Here is a 13757-nt window from a genome sequence, read left to right as displayed (position 1 = left end):
CTATATTTCTCTGTGGAAAATTTTCCACCCCACGTGTGTGAACACAGTGTATCTAGCTATAGTTTTGAAGGCTGCTGTGCTGCAAATCAGTCATGCTAGACAGGTTAAAGGTGAGATACAAAGAAGTTCCAAACCCCAATGTTTGTCCATGGTCCACATTTTTATGTGGTCTATTTTTCTCCTTTCACTCACTATTTAAACTTAGCTAACTTTAGCTAACTTGATTTAAATGTTTCACTAACTCGATTTAAATATTTACCTATTTAAATCTGAATTGGAAATGCTTTCTAATTCACATTTTCCTGGAAAGCCCACAAAGAAGACTGAGGAGGAGGAGGAGGAGGAGGAGGAGGAGGAGGAGGAGGAGGAGGAGGAGGAGGAGGAAACAGGCTAATCTGAATTCCCCAGATAAACCTCCACAGCTCAAGTGGCAGAGCGGAGAAGCAAACCCAGTTCCTCCAGATTAGAATGCACCTGCTCTTAACCACTACGCCACTGCTGCTCCTTAAGTAAGTAAAAAGTGGCTTCCTGCACTGCTCCGTTCTACTACCGTTCTACTTCCTTTTCTGTTTTGCACTTTCAATGGAATACGAGCAGCATGGGGGTCTTCCTGGCTGTCTCAGGTAGGATGCTCCACCAGGTGGGAGCGTTACCTACCCCACAGCTTGTTCCTCATGAATAACGGTAGAAGGGCAAAAAGACATTCACACCAAGAATACTTACAGCTTCTATCTGATCAGGATTAGACAAGAGCGCTGCTCCCATGCCTCCCTGAGAAAATTCAAATAATTCGTTAACTCATCAGCAGTAAACACACCACAAAATACCACTATTCAACAAAGTGCTGCAGCATACCTGTAGAAAACCTCAAGCATCCCAGATGTTATCAGAGGCATCTTTGCTTCCACAAAACATTCGCTATTCCTGGTTTTAGCGGTAACTCTGGGCATGAGGCCTGCAAGACATCTGATGGCTTCTTGTACACCAGTCACTACAAATACTGGAAGGCAGCCTTGTTTACTCCCCAGAGACTCGGCCATCATAACAACGTTATTTATTATTTGGAAGACTCAGAGGAACCTACGCAAACCTCCCTCTTGTCTCCTGCCCAGACCCAGAGCAGGCGCCACACAGCTCAAGCTCTGACCAAGTGCTCAATAATGCAATCAAGCAGAAGGAAGCAACGAATTAATGCTATTGAAGTGCGACCTCACTGCCACCCACTCCAGCCATACAGTGAGTAGCTCAAAAGGACGGCACACGTACTCAGCTCAGGACACTTGAACGATTTCTTGGCAGGCAACCAGAAAGCAAAATAAGATGGACACAAGCTTAAGCTGTGTCTTGTCCATGCTGTAAAGGTTCCTCACTCTCTCACTGACAAGAAGATTTACAACTTTACTTTTTAAAGTAAATGTTAAAGGGATACTTTAAAATTTTCTAGCAGAAGCTATTCAGGTCCAAAGGTGAAAAGATAAACCCAAGCAGAGAAAGCCCTTATATTTTTAGCAAAAGCTGGCTGGATTCAATCATTTTGCTGGGCGCTGCGGCAATTTATTTTACATTTGTATGCTTGATGCACTGCTGCAAGCATGCCCCCATCTCAAAGCACTCTGGCTGGTGACAGGGGCTAGAAAAAAGCACAGAATTCAAACATATTTTGGTGCAATTCAACTTCAGAGAAAGATGCGCTTTAGCCAGAAACAAAAAAGATGGTATCACTGGCAATGTCAGCCCACAATAAATGTCTGCAAAGCAAGAAGTTTTTTGTTGGGTCTTTCACAACCTTATCATAAAGAGAAAAGCAGCAACTGAAGCTGTGTTGCAAGTTTGCAACCAAAACTAAGGGCGTTTCCGCACGGCCCATTAATGGCGCCCTGGGGACGGGATAAACGCCGTCCCCAGGGAGCCATTCGCACAGGCGGCGCTGCTGCAACGCAGCAGTGCAGACCTGACTCTGCTCCCTCCCCCCCAGGGCGGCGTCAAGCCGCCCTGAAAAACAACCCTTTAAAGGGTTGTTTTTCCTTCAACAGCGTGTTCCCGGCGGCGCGGTGCGAACAGCACCGCCGGGAACATGCTGTTTCCCTTCATCCCACTGTGTCCAGGCCGTCGGCCAGCTGGTCGTTGCCCACGCTGTCCTCTGACCCCTGGAGGTCGGAGGGCAGCGTGGGCGGGGCTGCGACGGCCAGCAGGCCGACGACGGGGACACGGTGAGTGGGACGGGGAAGGGGGAAGAGGAGGCTCCATGCGGAGCCGCCTGCCATCTGCCGGCCTGTCTGGAGGCCGCCCGCATGCTTCCATGCGAACGGCCTCCGCCTCCACGCCGGCGAGAATTCTGCTGGCGTGGAGGCGCCTCCACGGCCGTGCGGAAATGGCCTAACAAAAATCCAAGGATTCTGAGAGCCCCATCCAAAGTGGGGGGCTGAATTCACTTGTGGGAGCGGTGTGCAGCCATGTTGGCAGATTTCCCCTCCCTGGGGCACTAACCCCGGCAGAAGGGCAATGTTGCTGGTGTACAGCAGCCGTGGCTCTCCCCAGCACTAGGAAGTAGTGCCAGATGTCGGCACCAGTGTCCCACCACCTTGGCTGGTGCCACCAGTGTAGCAGGGGCGTGCCAGGGGAGGAGCCAGCATTAGACGACTTCCCCCAGCATTTGCCTCGTTAAGCCAGAAGATGAGTCTCAGACTTATGGCACCAAAAAGGGTGCCGTAAGTCTATTACGGACAATGGGGGCTTCTTGGTGGCAAGGAGGCTTTTGTCCCTTTCTGGCCTCCCTGCACCATCAGGAAGCCTTTTTGAAGGCTGTGGCCCAGAACGGCTGCAGCCAGATACACTGCCTCTTGGATGGGGCTGCCCAACTAGTATCTTTTTCCTTCTAGAACAAAAGCACAAAATTCTGGTGTGGTTATTACAGAGACAAAACAAAACAGTTCTGTCCTCAGTTACAGCAGGCAATCTATTCAGAATGGATACATTGCGGTGCATGAGTTTTGGAGCTTTGCTAAAATGTCAACGAGACATGCCATGCCCTAGGAACACAGAATCCTTTAAACAACTGCCAGCTTTGATCTTCTGAGATGGGAGCGTCTTTAATTATTACTTGGCTCTCGGGGTATGAGCTAGGTGAGATGAGGAGCAGGCCCACGGCTGTTGTGTCACACCTGACTGCTCATCTCACTGTAGGGTAAAGTTAATGACTCAATAAACATGGCATCTCCCAGCTGAGTCACTTCTGAGTCCCAATGGGGAGAAAAGCACAGTTTATGCAAAAATGAAGGAATGAATTGTTACATACATGAAATCATTGCATTACATACCAAAAATATATATTGGTTGGAAGGGCGTCTCTTGCATTCCAACCCCTCCCCCCCTCCCTCTCCCAACCCCCAAACAACACGTATGCTGCTGGGGCAGTGGAGGCTTGGCCACACCCTGCCCACCAGCCCCCTCCCCATTCCCCCCACCCTCTCCCAATCCCCCAACACCACCCCAGAATGGCACAAGCCTGCACAAACCTTCTCTATTCCCCATTCACCCTCTCACACACACCCACACCAACCCATAGCAGAGGTTATGTTAATGAGTATGATAGACAGGGGCTTTTGGGCTGTGGCCCCTAGATGTGAAACTCCATCCCCCATGTACGCACTTCTGGCCATCCTATTCTAATGGGCATTTGGTGTTTTAACTTCCTGACCTGATGCCATTTTAATTTTGTAAACCACTGACTATTACTAGATTGACGGGAGTCAATACGCAAGGTCATCAAAGAAAACAAAATGCTAAATGGGCAAGTTTCAACCTGCCTTAGTGGAATATTCTTTGGGACATCCCATGTTGACATCAATACCAGCCACATCATTCTCTCTGAAAAGACAAAGGAAAAACACAAAAAACAGGTCGGTATTTTGGATTACCTGCATCTGTACCGTGTGAAACTGCAAAACAGTCACTCTTACGGCCTTAACTTGCCTACTACAAAATTATCAGCCCAATCCAGAAGAGGGGAACCAGTTATAGAATCAGAGCAAGGTTGCATCCACATGGGCACTCACCTTGTCGGCGTAAGGGGCAAACACACCGGCGGGGGGAGGTGAACACACAGGCAGTGGGGCACTGCACAGCTCTGCAGTGCCTGAACCCAGAAGTCTGGGCTGTGATGGCATCCGTCGGGCACAAGATCTCATGCCAATGGGTATGAGGGTGGTCTGGGAGTGTTCCTGACAGTGCAGCCAACTGCAGAACCCCTTTGGAGGCAGCAGAGCCCCTCCCTTGGATTGGGTTATAAGACCTCTCTGATTTTGGGTTCCACAAAAACATAACATGCTGGTCTGAGGCTTATAATCCATGTTATTTCCAAATGAAAGTTTATGCGCAGCAAAAATGTGTAAGCTTGCAATTTTTTGCAGACTTACTTAAGACAGGGCCAACTGGTGAAGATTACGTGAACCACGATGTGTGCAGATTCACAGGTTATACGAAGCTGGTTTCTAAGCAACTACTAAAGAAGAAAAAGCCATCACAAAGATAAACTCTGAAAGATACCTACACAAGTCGGGCTACTGCTAGGGCTCTCTCAGCATCAGCAGTCCCCTGAAGAATAGAAAACATTCAATATTATAAACAGTCTACTTCATATACAGACCACAGAAATATAAACTTCAGTCGAGAAACAAAAAAAAATTGGTTTGCTTATCCATTTCTAAACAATGCTTTAGAGAGCACAATTACTGGGCAACGAAGAGAATTAACCTTTGGTGATTTGTGTTCCGTCCTTCCCACAGGTGCCTTATCTTTTGATTTGCTAGCAGGGCCATCATTAACAGAGTTAGACCCTTCCAAATCCATTGAACACAATGGGCTTAGAATGGCGTTGACTTCATCAGACTTAGAACTTGCAAGGATCTAACTTTGCTTAGGACTGCACTGTAAGTCAATTTATGAACTTTTGGGACAGGATACTCCCCCTTTATATAATGCATTTACTACTGTTAACTGCTCTGCCTGAGCTATAGATATTACTTTATAAATTGTGAATATAGCATACCCTGTTGACATCAACCTGGGGAAGGACACATGTCCTCCGGGGGTGGGCAGTATAGAAGTCGAATGAATGAATGAATGAATGAATGAATGAATGAATGAATGAATGAATGAATGAATGAATGAATGAATGAATGAATGAATGAATGAATGAATGAATGAATGAATGAATGAATGAATGAATGTGCAAAAAAACACATGATCAGTTCAAAGATGAAAATGTGTGGAATGTTTTATAAGAATTATATTTCCCAACACCGTTATAGTGGATTTGTTCCACCTGAAACAAAATCAGTAGGTGCATCCAAAGTACTGGTGCAGACATAATACCGAAACATAATTTGGCACAATGAGAACAAGCCTAGGATGAGCTTCAGGTTCACCTGCATAATCCTTGCTCATGCCTTACAAGCTGATTAATTCTTTCCTTGCTGATGGTAGACTCAGAGTTTGCCATTACCTGCAACTGATCCTGCAAGCCAAGACCGCAAACTGAAAACAAGCTACTGTTTGCAATCCTGGTTTGTAGGGCAAGCACAAAACCAAAGCCTGTCAGTTCAGAGGGCCACTCTTTTACCTCCTGTTATCAATAAAATTGCAAGATGTTAGTGGAAACAGCATTGGTGATTTATTTACAAAAATGTTAATGACTCAGATTGTATTCCATTTAATGGAAAGGCAACGGAGGGTGATCCCTTACCATCTGAAAGACAACGGAGTCCTTTTCCGTTTCACAGGTCCTGAACACCACTCGCTCATTAGGCGCCACAAAGTCTACTGTTTCAAGCACCTCTGCAAAACAGAGAAGGAAAGCCGAATTGCTTAAAGGTAAACATCACTCAAATAACGTCCACGTTTGCATAGTAAGTCTTTAAAGGTGAAAATGTTTTTGTTTTGCCATCAACTCACAACTGACTTATGGTGGCCCTGAGGGGTTTTCAAGGCTAGAGGCATTCAGAGGTGGTTTTGCCATTGCCTGCCTCAGGTTGCAGCCCTATGCTTCTCTGGTGGTCTTCCATCCAAGAACTAACCAGAACAGACCTTACTTAGAGATCTGTTGAGATGGGACTTGCCTGGGCCATCCAAGTAAAGGCAGCTTTGCCAGTGTTAAATATATATAAAAGATATAAAGAGCGAGGGCTTTGATTTTTCCTAATTAAACTGCTAAACCCTCAAAGGAGCAAGACGGTGGATTGACATGACTAGGAACTAGAAGGATTTTAATAACTTATAGCAGCAATCCAGAATATTTTGAAGTCCCAGCTTCCTACAACTCACGCCCTCAGAGACAGGATGGGCTTGAGTCCGCTGGGGCTGGTAGGCCCTCTGCTGCAAAACGAACAAGAAGTGACAACAAACTACACTCAGACTGCACTTTAAAACTCCAAGTTCATTATCCCCAAATATACAAGAAATGCTCTATCCTAAACAAGCCAACGCAAAATTGATGCGCAGATCAAGCAAGTGCAATAATGACAGCAGCGGGGAAAGAACCTGATTCTACAGAATAAAACAAAGTCCCCACATCTTCTCCCTTTTTGGCCACAATATAGTTGCATCAGGAGGAGACCCGGTTTGTCCATCACAGCCACCACTTAGTCCCGGCGCCAGCATGCTAGCAAACTGGCCAGACAGCACAAAAGCCCCTGTTGACCTCCTAAGTCTATGGATGGTCAACAGTTTCCTATTAACCAGGCCTGTCAATTTTCTTACTTCTTTTACGCCCTTTTCTTACTTCTTTTACCCTGAGCTTCCTCGTCTCCAATGTTTCTTCATGAACAAGGATGATTTCTGTCCATGAAAAGCATTTGCCTCCTTCTTAACATTTAAGTTAAAAAAGGTACATGCGAGTCTTTGTAGGGAAGGGTTTCTCTGCTGCTGTTCCACAAGAATAAGACTTTCTGTCCAAGTCACTGCTTAAGCCTACGCCACACAGCTGGAAAGAAAGTTCTTTTCCAGGCTGCTGCAAGTAATGGCTTGTCCTACATTCCAATACAGCTCCCGGAAGGAAGAAAAATATACCTCGAATTGAAGCTGGACAATGTTGCCACCAGATTATTAGTAATTTAACAAAGCTAGAAAAATGTCTGGCAAATGTGATTTGCAAACAGAAAAAAATAATATTTTTACCTGTACACTGATCAACCCATCAGCTTCCAGTTTATTAATATGCTCAAGAATAGTTTTCTCTTGAAAAAGCAGCTACTCACCGTTTACAACTCTCTTGCACTGAAGCATCTTGAGATCAATTAGCTCCTAAAGAATGAAGGCAAAGGTAACTAAAAATACAGTAGACCAAACAGAAAAATTCTGCACATTAATCCACACTCCAATCCAGCAGAAGAAAACATATAGAAATGGAAGCTGCAAAGAAAATCTCATCTCTCCCACTTTACTTGTAACTAAGTAACTGCACCAAACCTAAACAAAACTCAAAAGTGCCTTAAAAAAAAAACCGGGATAAGAGTATCATTTGAAGCCATGATTTAAAGTCCTTGGTCAAAGGGAACCCCTATGAGAACTAACAGCCATTAAGATCAGTGCTATATTTTCCTTTAGAACATTTAAAGCAGGAAAGGGAAAACTTTGCCTGAAAGTGACAGGAGAATCTGTACAGACCTGGAACTGAAACCCAAATTTTTTAGTTATGATTATGAGAGAGACAGTGTGAGGATTGTTCTGACAGTATATCTGGACTGTGGTGGCTGATTCCCACAGTATATCTGGACTGTGGTGGCTGATTCCCACAGATCCTGATCTCTGACCCAACTGATTGGTTAGCAAAGTCACATAACAAGAAGGGGGTGGACGAAACCCTTCAAAAGACTTTACAAATCATTATGTGACTGTGTATCTATAAACTCACTATTCTAATGTCTAGCTCAACTACTCCCCATTGGCTCTAATTCTGAAATCCTTTTCTGGGAGTAAACGCTATAGAACACAATGGGACACTTCCAAGTAGACCTGCTTGTATCTGCCATGTGCAAACCAAAACAGCCTTATTTAACTCCTAGAGAAAGCTCAAAATATATTTATCAAGCAAACATAGATACATATAATTCACAGAGAGGCATTCAAAATGTCCATCTCCTGCCTCTGTATAGTTGAACAGGAGAGCCAAAAACTACAGCCAAACAAAACAGACCACAGAAAAGGATATTGTTGCATTGATATTATCTGCAAAGCTACTGATTCCTAAATAGAAGCAAGATCCCATTAATTAAAGCATACCTCGCAGTACACAATATCAGCACCATAATCCAAAGCCAGCAATCTCATAGGGAGGGTTCCAACTCGTACCATAGGAGCCAAAATGGCCTTGTTTCTGAAACAGAGCGATGATGTGTTCACCGTCATGATGTCTTCGTAATAATCTAAACAAGCAAAGAAAAACAGAAACAAGGTATCAACATTGTTTTCTCCTTTCCACCAGCTACGTTGTTCAACAGTCAAAATGCCTTTCCTAAGCTTTCAAACTGCAGCTAAGAATGTTTTAACATCTGAGCAAAATGTCCTGTAGGAATGTGTTTAAAGATATGAACTGCTGCAATGATAAAACCATCCCTCAATAAATGCTTTCCTTTCTTTTGAGAAGTGTACTTTACAGCCAAGTCAAAGTCAAACTCCTCTTTCTAAAGCCAACCTGTTCAGGGTCCAAAACAGAAGAATCCTTTATCCATATCTCCAGCTTCAGAAGTAAATGAGCAAGCACATAATTTACCTAACACAGACAACAGACTAATTGGATAGTAATGAGCAGGATCCTTGATGTCCCCTTTCTTGTTGTTTGTTATAACGCTTGCCTCTATTCGTTAGAAATGCATCTATCATGCATAATTTGGCAAGCATTGGGGCCTATCAGGAAGAGTCATCTTTAAAGAGGTTGGGAGGAATTTAATTTGGCCTAGGAGCCTTGCCAGCTTTCAGAAGATTAGTAGGATAATTTCATCCATATTTTAAATTATTTATTTGGATTTATATCCCACCCTAATCCCGAAGGGCTCTATCCAATAGTGCAAACTGTCAAAGACAGGGTAATAGAGGGACGACTGGCCAAGGCAGGGGTCCCCAAACTACGGCCCGGGGGCCAAATTAGGCCCCCGGAAGACATTTATCCGGCCCGCTGGGCAGAAGCGGATCTCCCCCTTCTCTATCTCCTTTTCCCCAGGTTTACAAACAGCATTAAGCGCGGGCGACTCGCTGCTCATTCCAAGCGGCCGGAGGGGACCGTACCAATGCGGCAAGGGGGGAGAGAGAAAGGCGGCGGAGCTTCAGGGCCGGATTGGAAGGGGACCGCGGGGGTGGGGGGCTCGGCCAGGGGCGGGTCGAGGGCAGATGGATGGCGCCCCCCCCCCCCCCCGCGGGCGGCACTTGGTCCGGCCCCCAGCTGGGCTCTGGCCATGCGTGAACTGGCCCCCTGTTTAAAAAGTTTGGGGACCCCTGGGCCAAGGGCTCACTGAGTAGTTAAAATGGGCTTCCCAAAGAACAGGAGAAATCTGAGAGTTTGTTGCTTTGACACCTTTGTGTGCTAAGACTCTCTGCAGAACAGACCACATTAGTAATCTGTAACACAGTTTACGGGATTTGAGTCAATCCCTAAAGAGTCTTTTAACCTTTATATAAAAGGCAAGAGAAAGGCTAGAGTTGAAAAACTTAAAATGGCAATAGAGCAAAATTTAAATCAAGGATGGGGCCTCTTTTGTATGTTGGGCCACTCAAAGTTTGGTGGAGACCTACGGCAGTCAAAGAAGCTATAAAATCCTGGGTTGGTCCTGGTTAGTTACCATTTACACGAGTACTAAAATTCCCAAGAAATATCAGCCTAGGAGTCTCCAGCACTACATAAAAAGGCACACAACACCCCAAAACTCCTCAGAAGATGGGGGAAATAATAAATCTGTACTTAATATTAATAAATTAAATTATCCATTCGCAGGACTGCCATAAGTGGGAAGTGACCTGACAACACATAACAAACATACTTGTATGGGGGAGACCAGAGGGAGTAAAAAGGCGATCTCAGATGCCATTTCTACCTGGAAATCGGCCAGTGATCGCTGTTGGTAGCCCAGATCCTCTCTCTTACTCGTCCAGGGTGTGACAGCCACACGTTACTCAAAGAGCCTCATACAAACACGTGTCAGGCAGAAAAGTTTGCAGGGGGGGAAGAGAGGAAGGGAGGCTTCGCTAGAAAAACAGCAATGCATACAAAGCCTAAAGGTAAGGGGAAGATCGCGCCGCCCCCAAACTCACCCGCCACCTCCTCTGTCAGTCGCTCTCAGGCTCTCACCCACCTCAGGAGCTTTCCACGCGCCTCCCGTCGCCGCAACATGACGTCACTAGTCCGCGACAACTTTCTTTCCCTTTTACTGTCCTGTAGAGATGGAAAGACTTTTCCATTTTACCATAACCCCCATTTTAATAATATATATATTATATATAGATATATATAAATCTGAAATATATGTCGTCATTGGGCTGCGACTGATTCTTTAATGGCTTTAGAGAAGCCTGTTAACGGGCGACCCCTCCAGGCGAGCGCAGGTTTATTGCGTCATCAGACTGCGTCATTCCCGGAGCCGCCGCCACGCGTGAGCCACATCTATGGCTCTTTCCTTCTGCGCGCAGCGTCCGGCGGCCTTTCTTCGCGCTCCCGGCCAGTTTCTTCTCAGCTGGCCGCGACTGTCCTCCAGGGATCCGCCTTTAGAGGAGACCGTGATCCGGATCCCTCGCGCTTGGCAGCTGCGACTCCAAAAAGTCGAGTCCAAAGCGGCGCGAAGGGCCCGGCTGGCGGCGGCCGCTGCCACTCCCAATACTCGAGCCGGGAAGCTTCTGCTGCGGACCCGGAGAGAGGATCTGAGCCAAGGCACGGGGTTCGTTGTAGGACGCTGGGAACGGCCGCGCTTGGTCTCGGACGGCTGGAAACATCGCTTGTCCCGGGGGGATTATTTTCAGCTGGAGAGGACGAAGCAGGAACTACCCCAGGCACGGGACAAAGCCAATTCTTCCTCCTCTTTTCCGGAGTTGGGAGTGGAGCCGCAGGTAGCCGCCGCCTTGCAAGATGCTTTAGCTATCTCTGAACCCACCGCCGTTCAAAAGCAAGCCATTCCTGTCTTGCTAGGTGGGCACAACGCCTTGTGTGCTGCAGAGACGGGCAGCGGTAAGACCCTGGCTTATCTGTTGCCCTTAATCCAGCGGCTTCTTCTAGGAGAGAGCCTGTTTGCAAGGCATGCGTCCATTGTCTCCCCCCGTGGTATGATAGTGCTGCCATCGCGGGAGTTGGCAGGACAGGTGCGCAGCATTGCCTCTTACTTGTGCGTGAGGTTGGGCTTGCAAGTGAGAGAGATTGGTGGAGGCCGGGGCATGGCTATGGTCCGTCGGAAGCTGTGTTCCGGACCCACTGACCTTCTGGTGACCACACCAGGCGCTCTGTGCAAGGCTTTGCGAAGGCGGATGCTGTCCTTGGAGAAATTGTGTTTCCTTGTGTTGGATGAAGTGGACACCTTACTGGATCCCTCATTTGTGGACCTGGTGGAAGATATACTTCAGCAGACTCCTTTTGCAACTAACAGTAAGGAAGTGAATAATGACTGGGATCCAAAAACCCAGCTGGTGGCCATGGGAGCCACGCTCCCAAAAGGGCTGGGTGATCTGTTGAGCAAGGTGACCGACCTGAGCAGCTTCAGCATGCTGACGAGCTATTATCTGCACCGCCTCCAGCCTCATGTTGAACAAAAGTTTGTGCGCCTAAAGGGCAGCGACAAAGTGTCTGAACTGCTGCAGCTCCTCAAAGATCAGAATTCAACTTCCGGAGCCGTTTTGATTTTCTGCAGTGGTGCCAGAACTGTCAACTGGCTTGGTTATATCTTAGATGACCACAAGGTGAAGCACGTTCGCCTCCAGGGACAGATGCCAGCAGCTATGAGAGCTGACATCTTCACTCGTTTTCAGACAGGACAGTTCAACATCCTAGTATGCACGGACATAGCTTCCCGGGGACTGGACACTACGCGGGTGGAGCTAGTGGTCAACTATGACTTCCCGCCAACCTTGCATGACTACTTGCATCGGGTGGGGCGAGTGGGCCGTGTAGGCAGCAAATTTCCGGGGACTGTGATCAGCTTTGTCACCCACAAGTGGGACGTGGACCTGGTCAAGAAAATAGAAATGGCTGCTCGCAAAAGGGCTCCGCTGCCAGGCATGGAGGCACCAGTTAAGAAGCCATAGTTTAAAAGAGATGTGAGCCCCAGCTGAAGACTTTGGACTTGAAATAGTATTTAAATAAACATGGAATTTCATAGTTCTGATCAAAGGTGCCGCATAGCTTTTTGTACTTGAGGATCTGAAAAAAAACCCTCTATAGAACCACACTCAAAGAAAGGCAACCCACCCTAAGAAACTTGTTATAAATAAAGTTGCAAACATAAAAATCTGTTTCTACAGAGCTGCTTGACTAGCATGGGTCGGTGCTTGTGTCTGCTGGCTAACTTGCGTGTTGGCTGGGTTAGAAGCTGGGGAGTGGCATACTGAACCTGATCTTCTGTCTGTTTAAGCCATCATGTGGTCCATGGGATCTAAGAGAAGAGCCAACTTAGCCCTATTGCTTTAATCAAATTGACCATAGCATCTAGGGCCATGCTGGCAGGGGCTGATGGGAATTGTAGTCCATAATATCTGGAGTGCCAAAGGTTCGCCACCACTGATCTAGGGAATTCTAGTTCATAAGTTCAGTTTGAGTGGGAGTCAGCTACATACCTACTAAACAGTAAGCAATATCTCTGCTGTGTTTGTGATTTTCAAGTTTGTTTGTTGAGATTGTCTTTGTTTAGCTCTTCTGCCTGAAAGTCAAATTTACAATCTCTAGACAAAGGAATGGGATTCTTTAGCATATGTTAACAGGTGCTACACTGGAGTTGGACATATCTCATGATTACTTGGTAAGAGCTGGTATTGTAAAATTGAAAGCCAGAGAGGGATTCCCTTGAGCGTGTGTGCACACTCACATATGTGCTATAAACGGGTCTCATGTATAACAATCTTTCCCCACACTTGTGAATTTCAGCACTTTCAGTCACCTGCTTATTAGCCATGCAATGGTTCACAATATTTGCTTTAACACAGTCTCACTCTTCATTCAGTGGTACAGGATACAGCCATCCATTGGATCTTCATTTGAAATCCTGTTAGGTAGGTTTGGCTGAAGGAGTGGCTTGGCCAAAACTGCTTGTTGACTAATGCTGATTCAAACTCAGACAGTTGTTCTGTGTCTACGTAGCACCTTTAGTGGTGAGGCTTATAGAGCACAAAGTTGGCATGTGGACTCACTGAAGGAAAAAAGGTTCATCATGGTGTGCAGCTGAGCCTTACTACCAGCCAGTTGCTGCAGTCAAAAATGTGGCAAAAGAGGCTAATTGACAATTTGGCATCATTTACATGAGGGCATATTTCTATAAGTTTTATGCATGCCTGAATGTGTCTTTTGCTACTGTTGACTGGCCCTGCATTACCGCTGTGCCTATCACAGCAGCTGACAGAATGCCTCCCCATTGCTATATCTGCCATGCAGAAACTAGTGTGTTATGGTTGGGGCAGACATGAAGGAACAAGCCACTGGGAAAGAATGCCTGTGAGCGCCAGCATGGTTTAGTGGTTAAGAGCAGGTGCATTCTAATCTGGAGAACTGGGTTTGATTCCCCACTCCTCCACCTGAG

At 46.4% G+C, this 13757-nt stretch overlaps 2 protein-coding genes across 8 annotated transcripts in view; one reads left to right on the top strand and one right to left on the bottom strand.

The window, feature by feature from the left end:
- Positions 1 to 10551, bottom strand: part of DUS2 (dihydrouridine synthase 2) — a 28615-nt gene extending 18064 nt beyond the window's left edge. For 3 of the 7 annotated variants that reach the window (XR_007246133.1, XR_007246134.1, XM_048515686.1), the window contains exons 1-7: positions 10300 to 10551; positions 8278 to 8420; positions 7254 to 7299; positions 5744 to 5835; positions 4550 to 4593; positions 3807 to 3867; positions 724 to 771 (exon numbers count right to left, since the gene is read on the bottom strand). Coding sequence is in view for 5 of the 7 variants with exons in the window: in XM_048515686.1 (XP_048371643.1) it covers positions 724 to 771; positions 3807 to 3867; positions 4550 to 4593; positions 5744 to 5835; positions 7254 to 7299; positions 8278 to 8403 (417 nt within the window). In the remaining 2 variants the exon portion in view is untranslated. The other 4 variants (XM_048515685.1, XM_048515684.1, XM_048515682.1 and 1 more) reach the window with 3 other exon arrangements.
- On the top strand, positions 10409 to 12476 carry DDX28 (DEAD-box helicase 28). The gene has a single exon (XM_048515681.1). The coding sequence runs from the start codon at positions 10651 to 10653 to the stop codon at positions 12271 to 12273; it is 1623 nt and encodes a 540-aa protein (XP_048371638.1). The 5' UTR covers positions 10409 to 10650; the 3' UTR covers positions 12274 to 12476.
- Positions 12477 to 13757: the final 1281 nt, after the last annotated feature.

This window comes from Sphaerodactylus townsendi, linkage group LG14 (genome assembly GCF_021028975.2).
Source record: "Sphaerodactylus townsendi isolate TG3544 linkage group LG14, MPM_Stown_v2.3, whole genome shotgun sequence".
NCBI lineage: Eukaryota > Metazoa > Chordata > Lepidosauria > Squamata > Sphaerodactylidae > Sphaerodactylus > Sphaerodactylus townsendi.
This window is presented reverse-complemented; position numbering and strand designations above follow the sequence as displayed.